Source organism: Canis aureus, chromosome 13, assembly GCF_053574225.1.
Source record: "Canis aureus isolate CA01 chromosome 13, VMU_Caureus_v.1.0, whole genome shotgun sequence".
In the NCBI taxonomy this organism is placed as follows: domain Eukaryota; kingdom Metazoa; phylum Chordata; class Mammalia; order Carnivora; family Canidae; genus Canis; species Canis aureus.
This window is the reverse complement of record NC_135623.1, coordinates 20,997,804-21,017,882: the sequence shown is the minus strand read 5'-3', so window position 1 is coordinate 21,017,882 and position 20,079 is coordinate 20,997,804. Positions and strand designations below refer to the sequence as shown.

General features: G+C 35.7%; 1 protein-coding gene and 1 non-coding gene across 15 annotated transcripts in view; one reads left to right on the top strand and one right to left on the bottom strand.

The window, feature by feature from the left end:
* The window catches only part of MAST2 (microtubule associated serine/threonine kinase 2), a 205,196-nt gene that overhangs the window by 142,617 nt on the left and 42,500 nt on the right, over positions 1–20,079 (top strand). For all 14 annotated transcript variants that reach the window (XM_077845129.1, XM_077845136.1, XM_077845135.1 and 11 more), the window contains one exon: positions 950–1,041. In XM_077845129.1, coding sequence (XP_077701255.1) covers positions 950–1,041 — 92 coding nt within the window. The remainder of the gene's footprint in view (positions 1–949; positions 1,042–20,079) is intronic.
* LOC144282772 (U6 spliceosomal RNA) lies at positions 2,472–2,578 on the bottom strand. Its single transcript, XR_013351215.1, has one exon. It is a non-coding gene; the product is annotated as a U6 spliceosomal RNA (small nuclear RNA).

The following is a 20,079-nucleotide window of genomic DNA, read 5'->3' as shown; positions in this document are numbered from 1 at the left end:
CACATTTCCAGTAGTTCTTTATGGCAGTCTACCAGACCTGCAGAGTCTGGGTGTGACCTACCCCCTATGGCCTTTATAACTTACTCCTTTTCCTATAGTTCTTCCCTCTTGTCACCCACTTTACTATTTTTTGAACATTCCACTTCCTCCACCCTTCTCTCTTTATTTTTCTTCTCAGCAGTATTCTAGTTTGAGGACAGAGACTTTGTCTTATTTCCTTTCACTTCCCTAGCATCTAGAGCAGTGCCTGGTGTAAAGTAGGTATTTGGTAAATATTTACTTGGATGAATATAAATAGCAAGTTTCCCTAATGCCTTTCACATAAATTTGTGCACATTTTCACTAGCAGGTATAGCACGAAATGGCTTTTCATGATGATTTGGTTTTTTCCAACCACAAGAAAAAACCTCAGGCATTAACATGCTATAGAAAGACAGTTTATAGAAAGAACTCAGGCCTGTTTTGAAATTTATGGTGAAATGAAAGTATTACTTAATTCTTAATTAAGCAGTTTTTAAAAAATAGATTTCATGGGTTAAATTAATGGTTTCATTTTTAATGGCAGGAACATTACTTTTTTAAGAGATAGGAGAATGTGTTTTTTGTTTTCTAAATCAAATGTACCATGACCATTCTTTAGGTACAATTGAATCATGGTTGTTACCTTTAGAGGAGCTCCTTGAGTTTGCTTAGGAAGTAAAACCTAAACATTAGAAAAGTGCAATGGCATTACAAGATAAAAGTCAAGACTGTGACAAGAGTTATTCTAAGGCCCAACACTATGAATTATGAAATCTTTCTGAGGCCAACAGTATTTGCTGACCCATTTCAGCTTAAAGTAGTATACTGCTCAGCCCATGGAATAATGTCACTCTTTTGTTCCTCAATAGCCATTTAACTTCTCTGAGCTGATGAACCTGTTATAACTGACATTCTGTTTTCATTGCAGTTGTCGGACAAGTAACCGCAAGAGTTTGATTGTGACCTCTAGCACATCACCTACACTACCACGGCCACACTCACCACTCCATGGCCACACAGGTGAGTGCTTGAAGGTTAAGAAAGATGGAATGAAAGAGTGGCCAGTGACACCTCATTTCTGTTCTACTTCTCACTTTGTGTGTTTCGGCATATGACGTTGTCACTTTACTTGGTTAACTAAGGCATAGAGAGTTCATGAACATGCTTTCTATGGGAGAATATATTGTCTGTTTTTGATTCTTAGTTCTTTCTTGCCTTGACCTGACAACATTCCTTTTGTTTGGTTTTGTACATATTTTGGGGCCAGGTATATATCCTGGGCTGTGGCCTCTGTTCTGGTATATGGAGAGTGTGTTATGGCTCCAGGCATCTGGGGCCATGTGAAAAGAGCTTTATTTTTATTTTAAATTTTATTTTATTTCAAAAATTTTATTTATTTATTTATGAGAGATACAAAGAGAGAGGCAGAGGCATAGGCAGAAAAGAACATCTTTTCATATGCATACTTGCCATCTTCTTTGCTGAGGTGTCTGTTTACATCTTTTGCCTATTTTTTAAATCAGGTTGTTTGTTTTCTTTCCATTGAGTTTTCTGTGTTCTTTGTATATTTTGGATAACACTCTTTTATCAGATGGAGCTTAATCTCAGGACCTTGAGATCATGACCTGAGCCAAAACCAAGAGCCTGACGCTTAACCAATTGAGCTACCCAGGTACCTCTGGTATTATGTCTAAAATGTCATTGCCATACCTAGGGTCATCAAGGTTTTCTCCAGTGTTAACCTTTCAAGAGGTTTATAGTTTTGTGTTTTATGTTTAGGTCTGTGATCAGTTTTAATGTTTATGAAGGTCTGTAGGTTCATTTCTTTGCATGTGGACGTCCAGTTGTTCCATCACTACTTGTTGAAAAGACTAGTTTTTTGGTGGGTTTTTTTGTTTTTGTTTTGTTTGCTTTTGCTCCTTTGTTAAAGATCAATGGACTATATTTATGTGGATTTGTTTCTGCCAGTTTTTGTTCTTTCTCTAATCCATTCCATTAATTTGTCTTTTCTTTACTTACCATATAGTCTTGATTACCATAGCTTTATAGTAAATCTTGAAGTTAGGTAGCATTAATTATCTGACTTTCTTCTTTTTCTTCAATACTGAGTTGGCTACTATTTTGGGTCTTTTGCTTCTCCATATAAACTTTAGAATCAGTTTGTCATCATACACAAAATAAGTTGCTGGACTTTTGATTGGGATTATGTTGATTCCATAGATCAAGTTGGGAAGAACTGACATCTTGACAATATTGAGTCCCCCTGTCTATGACCATGGCATATCTCTCCATTTATGTAGTTCTTTTTTGATATCTTTCATCAGAGTTTTGTAGTTTTCCTCATATAGATCCTATACATATTTTGTTAGATATAACTATTTCATTTTTGGAGAGTAGTAATGTGAATGGTAACATGTTTTTACTTTCAAATTCCACATGTTAAAGATAGCATTAAGTGTTGACTTTTCATGAATTCGTGTGTCATCCTTGCGCAGGGGCCATGCTAATCATCTCTGTATCATTCCAATTTTAGTATATGTGTTGCTGAAGCAAGCACAAGTGTTGACTTTTGTACATTAACCTTGTATCCTGCAATTTTGCTATAATAGTTTATTAATTCTAGGAGGTGTTTTGTTTTGTTTTTGCAGATTTTTTGTATAGGTTATCATGTCATGTGTGAACAAAGTTTTATTTCTCCCTTCTCAATCTGTATACCTTTTATTTCTGTGTCTTAATGCATTGGGTAGGACTTCCATTGCAATATTGAAAAGCAGCGGTGAGAAGGTACTACTTGGTGGGAAAGCTTCAAGTTTCTCACCATTAAGTATGATGTTAGCTTTAAGTTGTTTTTTTTTTTTTTTTTTTTTTTTGTAAATGTTCTTTATCAAGTTGAGAAATTTTCCTTTTATTCCTAATTTGCTAAGAGTTTTTTAAACCATGAATGGGTCTTGGATTTTGTCAAATGCTTTTTCTGCATATGTTGACATGATCATTTGATTTTGCTTCTTTAGCTTGTTGATTTGATGGTTACATTAATTGATTTGCAAATGTTGAAGCAGCCTTGCATACCTGGGATAAATCCCCCTTGTTTATGATGTATAATTTCTTTTAGGCATTGTTGGCTTTGGTTTCTCTCATATTTTCTGGAGGATTTTCCATCTTTCTTGAGAGATAATGGTCTATAGTATATTTTTCTTGTAATATCTTTGTCTGGTTTTGGTATTAGGATAATGGTGGCCTCAGAGAGTAAGTTCCCCCTGCTTCCATCTTCTGGAAGAGATTGTGGGGAATTGGTATAATTTCTTACTAAATGTTTGATAGAATTCACTATTGAACACGTCTGGACCTGGTGCTTTTTGTTTCAGAAGGTTATTAATTATTGATTAAATTTCTTTAATATAAGCCTATTTGGATTATCTGTTTCTTGCCTGAGCTTTGGTAGATTTCGTTTTTTAAGGATTTGGTCTGTTTAATCTAGGTTATCCTATTTACGGGCCTGGAGCTGTTCATAACATTGTTTTATGATCCTCTTAATGTCCATAGAATCTGGAGTGATGTTCCTTCTTTAATTTTAAAAATTAGTTATTTGTGTCTTTCTCTTTTTCTTAGCCTGGCCAGAGGTTTATACATTTTGTTGGTCTTCTCAAAGAACCAGCTTTTAGTTTTGTTGATTTTTCTCTGTTGATTGTTGTGCCCAAGATTGCGAATCCGAGAAACCACCAAGGAGCCGACACCAATGCAAATACATGAGAGTTTATTTACAAGCCCGAGCTTGAGTCCAACTATACCCGACACAGCGGAGCAGGGACTTGGACCCCGAGACTAAGAGGCTTAGCAGCTTTATAGGGGCCAGTGGCCAATGGGATACGCAGAAAGTTGCACAGTCATGTCGGTCCACACGCAGGTGGCCAATTGAATTACATCTTACCCTATAGTATCCATTTGAGCTGGCCTATTACTTTGGTCAGAATTGGCAAGCAGTTTTGGCGGGCACAAGGCAGAGTTACATTGTTATGAGCCAATTTCTGATTAGGGTGTGCCCAGCGGCTTGACTAGGATGGGGCAGCGCCTTAAGCAATAAGCAGGTCATGTGGATGTCATACAGGAGGTGGCGGGTGTAGCACAAAATGGAGTTAGTCCTGCTCTGCTTGTCCAGGGGGAGGGGATTTTTGTTAAATTTCCTGGGTCCCACATTGATTTTCTGTTTTTTATTTCATCAAGTTCTCCTCTACCATTTATTATTTCTTTTATTTATGTTAGACTTAATTTGCTTTTTTAGTTCCTTAAGGTGGAGGCTTAGATGATTAATTTTTGATCTTCTTTTCTAATATATGCATTTAATGCTAGAATTTCTCAAAGCTGTGTTTCACTGTATCTCACAGATTTTGGTAAGCCATGTTTTCATCTTCATTTAGTTCAAAATATATTTTAATTAATTTATCTTGAGATTTCTTCTTTGACCCATGTGTTATTTTAAGGTACATTTTTAATCTCCAAGTATTTTGTGATTTTCCAGTTATCTTCTGTTATTGACTACTAGTTTAAATTCCACTGTGATCTGAAAATAGACATTGTGTGATTTCTGTTCTTTTAAACTTGTTAAGATGTGCATTATGGCCCAGAATGTGGTCTATCTTGGTGAATGCTCCCTGTGGTCTTGAGAAGAATGTGTGTTCTGCTGTCATTGGATTAAGTAATCTATAGATGTCAGTTATTACCAGTTGATGGTACTACAGAGTTGAACTATGTTTTTATAGACTCTCTGTATATGTAAAGTTGAAATTGCTGAGTCATGGGATATACTGTATAAATTTTTGGAGTAGGCTTAACAAGTCAGGGGGCATGCATATTTGTTAAATATCACTTGATTTTAAAGTAGTATACTGGAACTTAGAGGATGACTTCCTTGAGCCTTTGGAGCAAGCCCCAGTAATTCATTCCTCTTTACTCCTTAACACTTGCAGCCTCCGAATTCTATCTTCCTTGAATCCACTAGGGCTAATTTCATTATCCTTTGTTTATATCAGTCGCTAGAGGAATCCCCTGGCACCCTCCTCTCCCATCTCCTTAATTACTCTAAGTCTCTGGATATTCCCTGTTTTGTCCCTTTTTCTCAACCCTCTCTGACTCTTGAAACCCTTCCAGTGTACCTTCTAGAATTTATTATCAGCAAAATCTCTTAGATGCTCAGTCTCATTCTAATGGAATCCTGTAGGAGAGGGAGGGGTTAGAACAGACTGTCCCACAGCCCTCTCAAGTGTTAGCTCTTACCTTATACCAAAGGAAGAGGAGGTGTCTTCCTTACCTTTTTATTGTTCTCCTTCTCTTTTTCTTAATATCCCCAAACTTGGAATCTTATACTATTAAATTATATTACTACCTACCCATCATTGTAGTTGTAAAAATCTTAGCTTTTGACTCTGTTACTCTTCACTTCTAACTCGTGTTATTCTTGATGGTTTGAATACACTCATTGCTTTTTCAGTTCTTAGAACTTTCAGTTATTTGAACTCCTGTCTTCCAGTGAGCTTCTCCTCCATATTCCCTTAGTTACTTAGACCGTGTCTGCATAATTTTAGTTACATTCTTCTTGTTGTTTTCTAAGCACTACCTCCAATCTTTCTACCTTGTGCCATCTAGAAACCCCATCCCCCCAAAACCAAACATTTGATTCCAGGATCTCCAATCCATGGGACTCTTAAATATATTAAATTTGGCATGCCTTCTAGATATGGATATGGGTAATTCAATGTGTTGGGCTGGAGAGTACCTGGAAGAGAACATAAGGAGCCAGCAGAATACTTACCGATCTCTAGGGCTGGTGATACAAAGGGATGTGTGAAACCAAACAGTTATTACTTGAGAAAGCTGTAGGGAAAGCTGTGTATTCAGGGGGTAGTCAAGTTTCACCTAATAAAGATGTTAAGACTATACTAAAGATATGTTCAGGGCGCTTGGGAGTACAAAAGTAAGGATACACTGGCAGTTGCAAGACAGTTAGGAGACCATTGCCATTTTCAAGATGTAATTGAGTGTTAGAAATGGAGAAAGAGGGACACCTGGGTGGCAGTTGAGCAGTTGAGCAGCTGCCTTTGGCTCAGGGCATGATCCCGGACTCCTAGGATGGAGTCCCACATTGGGCTCCCTGCATGGAGCCTGCTTCTGCCTCTGCCACGTCTCTGCCTCTGTGTGTGTGTGTGTGTGTGTGTGTGTGTGTGTGTCTGTGTGGATAAATTAAGGAAATCTTAAAAAAAAAAAAAAAAGAACATAAAGGGAATTTTTTTAAAGGCCATAAAGGAGAAGGTTAATACTTTTGACTACCTTAAAAGTAAGAATTTATAGTCATCAAAAGATATTGAGAGATAGTAAGCCACAAGATAGGAGAAGATAATTATCATGCTAAAACTGGCAAAGGGCTTGGATTAGACATTTAGAGAATTCTAACAAATCAATAAAATAAAAAAATAGTATGACTGAAAAATAGCCAAGAGACTTAAATAGGAGTTAGTTAACAAAAGCAATCCAAATAGCTAATAAATACTTTTTAAAGCTTTTATTTATTCATGAGAGACACAGAAAGAGAGAGGCAGAGACACAGGCAGAGGGAGAAGTAGGCTCCATGCTGGGAGCCCGATGTAGGACTCCATCCCTGACTCCAGGATCACGACCTGGGCTGAAGGCAGGCGCTAAACCGCTGAGCCACCCAGGGATCCCCCAATACTAAAGATACTTTAATCTCTTTAGTAATTATGGAAATGCAGAATAAAATCACAATGAAATGCCATTATGTGACCACCAAAAATGGCTAGAAGTGAAAAAACCAAGTGTAACTAAGTATATGAAACACTGGTAATCCTTAAAAACCTTAGTGGAAGTATGAATTGTTACAAAGATTTTACAAAAACAGCTTGGCATTGTTTTTATATAAAGTTTAAAAATAGACAAATTAGAACATGAAAAGCCACTTATTTTTATGACTCCGTTTCTATGAATTGTTCAGCATAGGCAATTCCATAGAAACAGAAAGTAGAATAGTGGTTTGTCAGGACCATGGTGGGGAGAGGAGAATCAGGAATGATTGCTAACAGGGACAGTTTCCTTTTTGAGTGATAAAAATGTTCTGGAAGTAGATAATGATAGTTGTACAACTTTGTGAATACACTAAAAACCACTAAACTGTACACTTTAAAATATTGTATTTTATAATATGTGAATTATATCTCAGTTTTTTAAACTGACTGAGATAAAACTAAATTTGAATATTAGAGATACATACTTAATTGATGAAGCTATAAAGAAATGATTGACATAAAGGTAAGGGCAATGTTTACCTTTATTGGGAAAGGAGAGGGACTTTGGAAGGATTATGTAGAGGGATTTTGGGAGATGGCATTGTTAATCTGGATGGTGTTTACATAGGGCTTGCTATATAATTATATTCCTTTATAACTAAACTGTGTTAAGTGAAACAGCTGGTTCAAGGTCAAATGACGGTTTCCAGTTCTCTTTGTTTATATGTTTCATTATAACTTGTTTCTCTTGGATGGATGACTACTTGACTTTGAACTATCTCCTCCAACTGCTAAACTGCTTGGTAAAGTTAAAAAAAAAAAAAAGCCTCCTTTATAGGCTGCTGGGTTTTCTGTTTGTTGAGATTTTTTTGTTTTTGTTTTTGTCCTGTTAACCCATTTCTGGCTATTTTTAAGAAAGTTCTTCTCAGTAATGTGATTTTTAAGAATTAATTTAAATATTTGCTTCAGGGACACCTGGGTGGCTCAGTGGTTGAGCGTCTGCCTTTGGCTCAGGTCATGATCATGGGGTCCTGGGATTGAGTCCCACATCGGGCTCCCTGTTTTTTTTTTTTATTTTTTTTTATTTTTTTTTGGGCTCCCTGTTTTTAAAAAATAAAATAAAAAATAAATATTTGCTTCAAAATGTTAATATTCTAACATCTTAATTTTCTTTTTTGTTTTTATTTAAATTTCAGTTAACATACAGCATAATATTACTTTCAGGTGTATAATACAGTGATTCAGCACTGTTTCACAGCACTGAATGCTCATCACAACAAATGCTCTCCTTAACCCCCATCACCTATTTAACCCATCTCCCCACCCACCTCCATTTTTAACATCTTAATTTTCCCTCAAAATAAGACTAATCCAAGTTATTTATTTTATTCTATCATAACCTTCAATTGGTAATTTTGGCCTTTTTAAGGTAAAATGAATGTTGGAGAAGTAGAGAAAACATAGGAAAAGTAGCATGCCATTTTTAGGTCATGGCATCTGGTTGGTATAAGTTTCTCTGGTCTTTATCCCAGGTTCCTGATACAGAGCTTCTAGAAACCTTGGAACTTCCTGAGTGATAGGAGTGTTTTTGTTATGCTAACAGACAGTTCAGGGTGGCCCTTTACGTAGCTTTATGGAGGCTTGGTTACCCAGAAGGAAGACCAACTACATGATTAAAAAGCTGGAACTTTGGGCCAGCCCAACCTCATGGGGAAGGGATAGGAGCTGGAGATTGAGTTCAGTTGTGCGGCCAATGATTTAATCAGTTGTGCCTGTGTAATGAGACCACATTAAAAAACTGTAGGCACCAAAGCTCAGAGTAGAGCTCCCTGGTTTGGTGAACACATTTATGTACTGGGAGGGCGACACACCCTGATTACACAAGGAGAGGGTACAGGAGCTCTACATTCCTTCTCTGACTTTGCCTATGTGCATCCTTTATAATAAAACTGTACTAGTAAATATAACCCTTTGAGTTTTATGAATTGTTCTAGTGAATTATTGAACCTGGAGCAGGGAGCTATGGAAACCTCCAGATTTATAGTCAGTATATCCAAAGTGCAGGTGGCCTTTGTCACCTTCAAGATTTATGGCTGGGGTAGGAAGTGAGGCAGTCTCCAGGGCTTTGCTCTTAATCTGTACTATGTGTGGTTGGTGTCATAATTAAATTGTAGCACACCCAGTTAGGGTCAGTATAGTATCTTTTGAAAAGTCTGTTGGAGCCTGGCCAGTTTGAAGAAATGCTTGTTACAGTCTGTTATTTTGTCAGCTTTTAGACATTATCTTTTCCCTTTAAACTATAGCATTTTTTTTTTTGCCAACGATTACCATCTCAGACACAGGCAACTGTTTTTGACTGTTTCCTGGCAACTACCCCATAACTTGCAAGCCACTTCCTTATTTTGATGTTGATATTAAAATGTTATTTGATATTAAGATATTAAATATGAATCAGCTCTAAAAAGTTCTAATGAACAAATGCATAAACCTTAAAAACTGATAAATTAGTAAGTACTTACTTTATTGGCATAGGAATAAAGATGTACCATACAGTGGCTTTAGTTCTGGTAGATGTCATCAAGGATTAAAAAATAGGTGAACAGAAAAGAAACAGAGGACATACTCAGTTTGACTCAGAAAAAGGTGGAGGAAGGGGGAAAAAAAGACAGAAAATAAAAAGCCTTTGATAAACTCTGGGTGAACATATTCTGACTTTATTTTGGTCTTATGGAGGCCCTAATCACCTTTCATTTGACATATTGAAGAACCTCCGAAATTCTTCTTTCTTTCTGTTCTATTTCAAATTTTGAAACTGGACTTTCCCCCCTAATATATCATTTTGTTTTTGTCATTCTACTACTTAGAATTTTTGAATAGCAACATTCTCCAAAGTGGTTCTCTAAAGATGATCCATTTGGGCATGGGGGTGGGGAGGGAGATACTAAAACTTACTTTTTACCATGAAAAATGAGAATTAAATCAGGCTTTACTAGCACTTAGGTATGGATTGACACTGATACTACCCACATGTGTCATAAACTGTACATAATATACCATGAACAGAGTTGAATTCACTTGTACACTCTCATTTTCCTTGAGCAAATTGCAACATATTGCAGCTTACAGTTGCATTTTCCACTTCACCCTCAGTTTTTGCTATTATGGAAGTCTCTTTTTTTAAAATTCTAGTATAGTTAACATACAGTTTTAAGTTAGTTTCAGGTGTACAATATGATTCAGCAATTCTGTACATTACTTAGTGCTCATCAGAATAGTGTACTCTTTCTTCATCCCCTCACCTATTTAACTCATCCTCCCGAACCCTGTCCTGGTAACCACCACCTTATTCTCTTAACAGGTGCATTTTTACAGAACCTTATAACACAGTGTGGAGGGAGCCTTTGAAATGGTTTGTATAAGAAGGAAATTTACTGTTTATCTTGTGGCACATTACTTAAAAGAATGGTCAAACTAAATGTTGTAGCAATTTCCTTTTATAAAATGTCAAGTGTTCCAAATTTGCTGAGCTTTTCTGTGCTAGCAAGTGGTTTTCAGTAGTATGCTGCCTAGGAGTTGGGATTGGGGGTTGGGCAGCAGTGACAAATGGTCTGTTCAAGGTGAAGGTGACATGTATCAGTGAGTGAAAAAGTAGCTGCATTTTGAAAGAAATTTGTGCCATGGAGAGAGCATTTTGAAAATGGATATTTGGAAATGGTCCCATCTGTATGTGATTTTGTTGACAAAAATAATGCCACTTATTAAAACAGATAAGTCTGCCTCTTAAAAACATTGGAAATAAAATGTTCTCATCTTCCCAATGGAAGGTTTAATAGATTTTGAACCTATTTGTTAAAATATAATAACATTAGAAATCTTTCCATTCATTTTCAAGAAAAACTGCTTGGCATCACAGAAGATAGAAATTTATCATCCTTTGGGTGAAATTGAAAAATGAGTACCATGATCTAATAAATAGAGCTAGTAAAGCACTACTTCCATTGGGAGCTACATATCTTTGTGACATTTTCATCTATAATAAAACCAAGTTATGAAATAAATTTAAAAACTAAGCTGCAAAAGACCTAAAATTTCTGAAAATATGAACCATCTTCAATCATACTACACTCAAAAATAGGAAGCAAAATAAATGGTATTGGTTTTATTTTTAATTTCTGATTGTTACTAGCATATAGAAATATAATAAATTTTTGGGTATTATTTCCCATAGCCTTGCAAAACTCATTTTTATAGCTTTATTGTAGATTCTGTCAGATTAAAAAAAAAAAGATTCCGTCAGATTTTCTATGTAGACAATCATGTTGTCTATGAATAAATACAATTTTATTTTATTTCTTGCTTTCTGATCTGGATGGTTTTTACTTTTTAAAATTTTCTTGTTGCACTTACTAGATCTTTCAGTACAAATCTGAATACAAATGGTGAGCATAGACATTCTGGCCTTGTTTCTGATCTTAGAGCATTGTGTCTTAACTACCATGTATTGTGCTTTATATATATATCTTTTTTTTCTAATTTAAGATAGAAGCTAAGGTCATTGAATTTAGCCCTTCTTTTCTAATGTTTAGTAACATTAGAACATTCTTTTCTAGTGTTAAGTAATATAATTTTCCCACTAAGAAGTGCTTTAGTGGTTTCAGATGTTATGTTTTAATTTTTGGTTCAAAGTACTTTTCTAATTTCCTTTTTGATTAATTCTTTCAGTTATTCAGAAGTATGTTGTTTAGTTTCCACAGATTTGGAGATTTTCCAGAGATCAATCATTCTGTTACTGATTTTTATTCAATATCATATATGTCTTGAATTCTTTTAAATTTATTGGATCTTATTTTATGGCCCAGAATATGATCATTCTTAGTATATGTTCCATGTTCACTTGAAAAGAATGTATATTCTGCCTTTTTTTGTTAAGTGTTAATTAGGTCAAGTTGGTTGATAGTGTTTTTCTTTTTTTAATTTAAATTCAATTAGCCAACAAACAATACATCATTAGTTTGAGATACAGTGTTCAATAATTCATTAGTTGTGCATAACACCCAGTGCTCATCCCATCATGTGTGCTCCTTAATGCCCATCACCCAATAATGCCATCCCCCCACCACCTCCCTTTCAGCAACCCTCAGTTTGTTTCTTATAGTGAAGGGTCACTCAGTGGTTTTTCTCCCTCTCCCTCAATTTCCCATTTGGTTTTCCCTCCCTTCCCCTATGATTTTCTGTGCTGTTTCTTATATTCCACATATGAGTGAAACCATATGATAATTGTCTTTCTCTGACTTAATCCAGTCAGCCTAATACCCTCCAGTTCCATCCGCATTGATGTAAATGATAAGTATTCATCCTTTCTGATGGATGAGCAATATTCCATTGTGTGTGTGTGTGTGTGTGTATCATATTTTCTTTATCCATTCATCTGTTGAAGGACATCTCAGCTCTTTCCATTTTTGGCTATTGTGGACATTGCTGCTACAAACACTGGGGTGCAGGTGTCCCATTGTTTCACTACATCTGTATCTTTGGAGTAAATACCCAGTAACACAAATGCTGGGTCATAAGGTAGCTCTATTTTTAACTTCTTGAGGAACCTCCACACAGTTTTCCAGAGTGGCTGTACCAGTTCACATTCCCACCAACAGTGCAAGAGGGTTCCCTTTCTCCACATCATTGCCAACATTTATTGTTTCCTGTCTGTTAATTTTAGCCATTGTCACTGGTGTAAAGTGTATCTCATTGTGGTTTTGATTTTATTTCCCTGATAATAAGTGATATATATGGAGCATTTTTTCATGTGCTTGTTGGCCATGAATGTTGGACATTGGAGAAATGTCTATTCATGTCTTCTACCCATTTCTTGACTGGATTTTTGGGGTTTTTGAGTATTGAGTATTGAGTTCTTTATAGATCTTGGATACTAGCCCTTTATCTGATATGCCATTTGCAAATGTCTTCTCCCATTCTGTAGATTGCCTTTTATTTTTGTTGACTGTTTGTTTTGCTGTGCAGAAGCTTTTTATCTTGATGAAGCTCCAGTAGTTCATTATTGTTTTCATTTCCCTTGCCTTTGGAGACTTGTCTAGTGAAAAGTTGTTATGGCGGAGGTCAAAAACGTTGCTGCCTGTGTTCTCCTCTAGGATTTTGATGAATTCATGTCTCACACTTAGGTATTTCATCCATTTTGAGTTTATCTTTGTGTATACTGTAAGAAAATGGTCCAGTTTCATTTTTCTACATGTGGCTGTCCAATTTTCCCAACACCATTTGTTGAAGAGAATGTCCTTCTTCCATTTGATATTCTTTCCTGATTTGTCAGAGATTAATTGACCATAGAGTTGAAGGTCCATATCTGGGTGCTCTGTTCGGTTTCATTGATCTTTGTGTCTGTTTTTGTGCCAGTACCATACTGTCTTGATTACAGCTTAGTAGTATGGCCTGAAGTCTGGAATTGTGATGCCTTTAGGTTTGGTTTTCTTTTTCAACGTTATTTTGGCTATTTGGAGTCATTTCTGATTCCATACAAATTTTAGAATTATTTTTTCCAGCACTGTGTTGATGGTATTTTGATAAGGATTGCATTGATTATGTACATTGCTGTGAGTAGCATAGACATTTTAAGAGTGTTCTTTCAATCCATGAGCATGGAATATTATTCCATTATTCCATTTCTTTGTGTCTTCCTCAATTTCTTATTGAGGAACACTTATAAGTGTTCTTTAGTTTTTAGACAAGATCCTTTACCTCTTCGGTTAGGTTTATTCCTAGCTATTTTATGTTTTTTGGTGCAATTCTAAATGGATCATTTCCCGGATTTCTCTTTCTTCTGCTTCATTGTTAGTGTATAGAAATGCAACTGATTCCTGTGCACTGATTTTATATCCTGCCATGTTGTTGAATTCCTGCATGAGTTCTAGCAATTTTGAGATGGAGTTTTTTTTTGGGTTTTTCATATAAAGTATCATGTAATCTACAAAGAGTGAGAGTTTTACTTCTTTGCTAACTTGAATCCCTTTTATTTCTTTTTGTAGTCTGACTGCTGAAGCTAGGACTTCTAGTACTATGTTGAACAGCAATGGTGAGAGTGGACCTCCCTGTCATGTTCTTGACCTGAGGGGAAAAGCTCTGTTTTTCCTTGTTGAGAATGATATTCACTGTGGGCTTTTTGTATATGGCTTTTATGATATTGAGGTATGTCTCCTCTATCCCTTCACTGTGGAGAGTTTTAATCAAGAAAGTATGCTGTGTTTTGTTAAGTGGTTTTTCTGCATCTATTGAGAGGATTGTATGGTTCTTGTCCTTTCTTTTATTAATGTGATGTATCATGTTGATTGACTTGTGAATATTGACCTACCCCTGCAGCCCAGAAACAAATCACACTTGGTTGTGGTGAGTAATCCTGTTAATGTACTATTGGATCCTATTGGCTAGTATCTTGGTAAGAATCTTTACATCCATGTTCACCAGGGATATTGGTCTGTAATTCTCCCTTTTGGTGAGATCTTTGTCTGGTTTTGGGATCAAGGTAATGCTGGCTTCATGGAATGAATTTGGAAGTTTTCCTTCCATTTCTATTTTTTTGAAATAGCTTCAGAAGAATACATATTAATTCTTCCTTTAAAATGTTCAATAAAATTCCTCTGGGAAGCCATCAGCTCTGGACTCTTTTGTTGGAGGTTTTTTGTTTTTTTTTACTACTTCAATTTCCTTGGTTATAGGTCTGTTCAAGTTTTCTATTTTTTCCTGTTTCAGTTTTGGTAGTTTATGTTTCTAGAAATGCATCTGTTTCTTCCAGATTGCCTAATTTGTTGGCATATACTTACTCATTATATGTTCTTAAAATGTTTATATTTCCTCGATATTGGTTGTGATCTCTCCTCTTTCATTCATGACTGGATTTATTTGGGTTATTTCTCTTTTCTTTTTGATAAATCCAGCTAGGGGTTTATTGATATCATTAATTCAGAGAACCAGCTCCTAGTTTTATTGATCTGTTCTACTGTTCTTTTGGTTTCTATTTCATTGATTTCTGCTCTAATATTTATTATTTCTCTTCTGCTGGATTTAGGCTTTATTTGCTGTTCTTTTTCCAGCTCCTTTAGGTATAAGGTTAGCTTGTGTATTTGAGACTTTTCTAATTCCTTGAGAAAGGCTTGTATTGCTATTTACTTTCCTCTTAGAACTGCCTTTGCTGCATCCCAAAGGTTTTGAACAGTTGTTTTCATTTTCATTTGTTTCCATGCATTTTTAAAAATTCTTCAATTTCCTGGTTGACCCATTCATTCTTTCGTGGGATGCTCTTTAACCTCGAAATATTTGAATTCCTTCCAAGTTTCCTCATGTGATTGGGTTCAAGTTGCAAAGCATTGTGTTCTGAAAATATGCATGGTATAACCTCAGTATCTTTATACTGGTTGAGACCTGATTTGTGATCCACTATGTGATCTATTCTGAAGAATGTTCCATGGCACCTGAGGAGAGTGTGTATTCTGCTTTAGGGTGAAATGTTCTAAACATATCTGTGAAGTCCATTGGGTCCAGAGTGTCATTCAAAGCCCTTGTTTCCTTGTTGATCTTCTTAGATGATGTGTCCATTGCTGTGAGTGGGGTGTTAAAGTCCCCTACTATTATTGTATTATTATCAATGTGTTTCTTTAATTTTTGTATGAATTGGTTTGTATATTGGCTGCTCCCAAGTTAGGTACTTAAAGATTTAAAGAATTAAAGAAAGAACCAGAAGTAATACTGTCTACTATAGATTGAATGAAATTGGATATAAGTAAAATGTCAGAGCTAGAATTCAGAATGATTATAAAGTTACTAGCTAGGCTTGAAAAAAGCATAAAAGACACTAGTGAATCTCTTAGTGCAGAAATAAAATCTAAGCAGGCCGAAATTAAAACTGCTGTAACTGAGATGCAGTCTAAAATGGATGATCTAACAGCTAGGGTAAATGAGGCAGAAGAGAGAATCAATGACATAGAAGACAAAATGATGGAAAGGAAGAAATCTGAGGAAAAGAGAAAAACAACTAATGGAGAGGCTTCAAGAAATCAGTGATACTATAAAGTGAAACAATATTAGAATTATTGGGGTACAGAGGAAGAAGAAAGAGAAGGACAAAAGGTATATTTGAGCAAATCATAGCTGAGAACTTCCCTAATCTGAGGAAGAAAGCAGGCATTCAAGTCCAGGAGGCGCAGAGTACCCCTCCTCAAAATCAATAAAAAAAGATCAGTACCCTGACTTATAATAGTGAGACTTGCAAATTTCAGAGATAGAAAATCCAGAAAACAGCTTGAAATAAGAGGTCCTTAATGTACAAGGTAGGAACATTAGATTGGCAGCAGACCTATCCATAGAAACCTGGCAGGCCAGAAAGGGCTAGCATGATATATTCAGGCTACTAAATGAAACATGCAGCCAAGAATACTTTATCTAGCAAGGCTGTCATTGAGAATGGAAGGAGAGATAAAGAACTTCCAGGAGAAACAGAAAGTAAAAGAATTTGTGATGACTAAAGTAGCCCTGCAAGAAATATTAAAGGGGATCCTGCAAGCAAAGAGAGAGCCCAAAAGTAGTTAGACAAGAAAGAAACAGAGACAATCTACAGGAACATCAACTTCACAGATAATACAGTGGCACTAAATTCATATCTCTCCGTAGTTACTCTGAATGTGAAAGGGCTAAATGTTGCAATCAAAAGACACAGGGTATCAGATTGGATGAAAAAGCAAGACCCATTCATATGCTGTCTACAAGAGATTCCAAAGACACCTCCAGATAATACTTTTCTTTGACTTAGTAATATACATTTGTTGCCTCTATGTCTTTTCATGGCTTGATAGCTCATTTCTTTGTAGTGCTGAATAATATGATATTGTCTGGATATATCATGGTTTATCCATCTATCTACTGAAGGACATCTTGGTTGCTTCCAAATTTTGGCAATTAGAATAAAGTTGTAAACATCCATGTGCAAATTTTTGTGTGAGGATAAGTTTTCAATTCAATTGAATTGTGATTCAATTGAATTCCTAAGTGATTACTTAGGAATGTAGTTGCTAAATTGAACAATAAAACTATGTTCAGCATTGTGAGAAACTGCCAGACTGTCTACCAAAATGGCTGTGCTTTTTTGCATTCTAACCAACGAGTAACATTTCCTGTTGTTCCACATCCTTACCAACATTAAATATTGTAGCCATTCGAATAGGTGTGTATGAGTATCCCATGTAGTTTGAATTTGTAATTCCCTATGACACATGACTTTTTATATTTACTTGCCATCTGTCTATCTTCTTTGGTCAGGTGTCTGTTCAGATCTTTTTCCTCCTTTTTAAATTGGGTTGTTTTCATCAGAGAGGGAGACAAACCATAAGAGACTCTTAATCATAGGAAACAAACTGAGGGTTGCTGGAGGGGGAGGGGGTGAGGAGGTTAACTGGGTGATGGACTTAAGAAGGGTACATGATGTAATGAGCACTGGGTATTATAAGACTGATGAATCACTGACCTTTACCTCTGAAACTAACCATACATTATATGTTAATTTAATTTAAATAAAAAATAAAAATAATAAATTGGGTTGTTTTTGAGGAAACTTCATACTATTTACAGTGGCTGTAACAGTTTGCATTCCCACCTACAGTGCATGAAGGTTTTTTCCCCTCCACATCCTTGCCAACACCTGTTGTTTCTTATGTTGTTAATTTTAGCTGTTCTGACTGTTATGAGGTAATATCTCATTGTGGTTTTGATTTGCATTTCTCTGCTGACTAGTGATGTTGATCTTTATAAAGAGTTTTGAAGTCAAGTAATGGTCTTTGTTCTTCAGTATCATGTTACTTTTCTGGTTATTTTACCTTTCCATGTAAACTTTAGAATCCACTTGTCAGCATTCGCAGACTAGCTTGTTGAGATTTTGATTGAAATTGCCTTGAATCTGTAGATTAGGTTGAGAAGAATTGACATCTTAGCAATATTGATTCTTCTAATCTGTGAACATGCAGTACTTCATTTATTTAGATCTTTGATTTCTTTCATCATTATAGTTTACAGCATATAGATGGGTGTATATATTTTGTTAGATTTCATAAAAATTTATTTTTTATGTAAAAGTTAATTGTATTTTGTATTTCTTAAAAGATTTTTAAAATTTATTTGAGAGAGAGAGAGAATGAGCACAAGCAGGGGGAGGGACAGAGGGACTAACCATGAGTAGGAAGCCTGACACAGGGCTTGATCCCAGGACCCTGATTTCATGACCTGAGTCTTAGGCAGACATTTAACAGAATGTGCCACCTAGGCACCCCTTGTGTATTATTTTTAATTTCAAGTACCAATGACTTTATATTAGCCTTGTATCCTGTGACCTTGCTTATTAGTTCCAGCAGTGATTTTTTTGCTTTCTTCATTTTCTTTTTTTCTTCTTTGATTAGATTCTTCTTCAATTCTTCGATTCTTCTTCTTCAGTTCTTTAATTTCTCCATAGACAATCCTGTCATCTGCAAACAAATATAGTTTTATTTATTCCTCTCCAATATATTTGTCTTTATTTCCTTTAAAAAAATCTTATTGCTGGGCACTGGGTGGCTCAGTCAGCTAAGTGTCTGACTCCTGGTTTTGGCTCAGGTCATGCATGAGCTTGTGGTTATGAGGTCGAGTCTGGCATGGTACTCCATGCAGGCTCAAAGTCTGCTTCAGATTCTCTCTCCCTCTGCCCCTCCCCCTGCTTTTGTGCGTGTGTGTGTGTGTGTGTGTGTGTGCTCACTCGCTCTTCTTCCTCCCTTCCTCCCTCCCTCAAATAAGTAAGTAAAATTTCTAAAAAATGTTTTGCACTGATGTTCAGTATGATGTTGAATAAGAGTGGTGAGAGGGGACATTTCTGCCATGTTCCCAGTCCTAGAGGGAAAGCATCCTCTTTCTCACCGTTAGCAGTATGTCTTCTGTAGATGTTCTTGATCAAATTGAAGAAGTTCCTCTCTGTTCCTTGTTTGCTGGGAGTTTCATCAGGAATGGATTTTAGATTTTGTCAAATACCTTTTCAGAATCAATTCATGCAATTATATATGGTTTTTCCTCTTTAATCTGTTGTGGTGGATTATATTAATTGATTTTCAAATGTTGGATTAATCTTGCATACTTGGAGTAAATTACATTTGATTGTGGTCTGTAATTTTTTATACATTGTAAGATTTTATATTTCTAATGTCTTGTTGAGAATTTTTACATCTATATCTATAAGAGATACTGGTCTGTAGCTTTCTTGTCATGTTTTAATCTGGTTTTGGTATTAGGGTAATACTGGCCTTTTACAAGGAGTTTTTTTTTTTTTTTTTTAAGATTTTATTTATTTATTCATGAGATACACAGAGAGAAGGAGAGAGAGGCAGAGACACAGGCAGAGGGAGAAGCAGGCTCCATGCAGGAGGCCCGACGTGGGGACTCCAGGATCACACCCTGGGCCGAAGGCAGGTGCTAAACCGCTGAGCCACCCAGGGATCCCCTACAAGGAGTTTAAAAAGTGTTCTTTCCACTTCTGTTGTAAGAAATTGCAGAGGTACTAGTTTTTCTTGAAGTGTTTGATAGAATTTATCAGTAAGACATCTGAGACTGATGTTTTCTTTTTCAAAGGTTATTAATATGGTTTCAGTTTCCTTAATAGGTTCTTTCTTTTTAATCCAATCTGACAATCTCTGCCTTTTATTTGGGGCTTTTAGACTATTTACATTTACTCTTGTTGATATGATTTGATTTAAATCTGTCATCGTCCTGTTTGTTTTCTAATTGTCCTGTTTTCTTCATCTTTTTCTGCTTTTTTGGAGATTGATTGGTTTTTATTCTATTTTATATCTTTTCCTGGCTTATGAGCTATAACTGTTACCTAGTAGTTGCTTTAGTTTGTCCAATATATATCACTATTACACTCTTTACAGATAGTATAAGAATAGTACCATTCCATTTCCCTCTTTCAGCCTGGTGTTCAAACTCTTATTCTCGTGTTATAAATCCCACACCACCTTATTTTTTTTGTTCAAACATTTATTATTCTTAAAAAGATTTAAATAATAAGAAAAAAAATCTTTATGTTTCCTGTGTAGTTAACTTTTCTTTATGTAGATACATATTTTCACCTGGTATCATTTTCTTTCTGCCTAAAGGACTTTTTTTTTTTTTTAATTGTAGCGCAGGCTGCTGTTCTTGAGGATTTTTTTTTAATCTGAGAAGATATTTCATCTTGCTTTTTAAAAGTATTTTC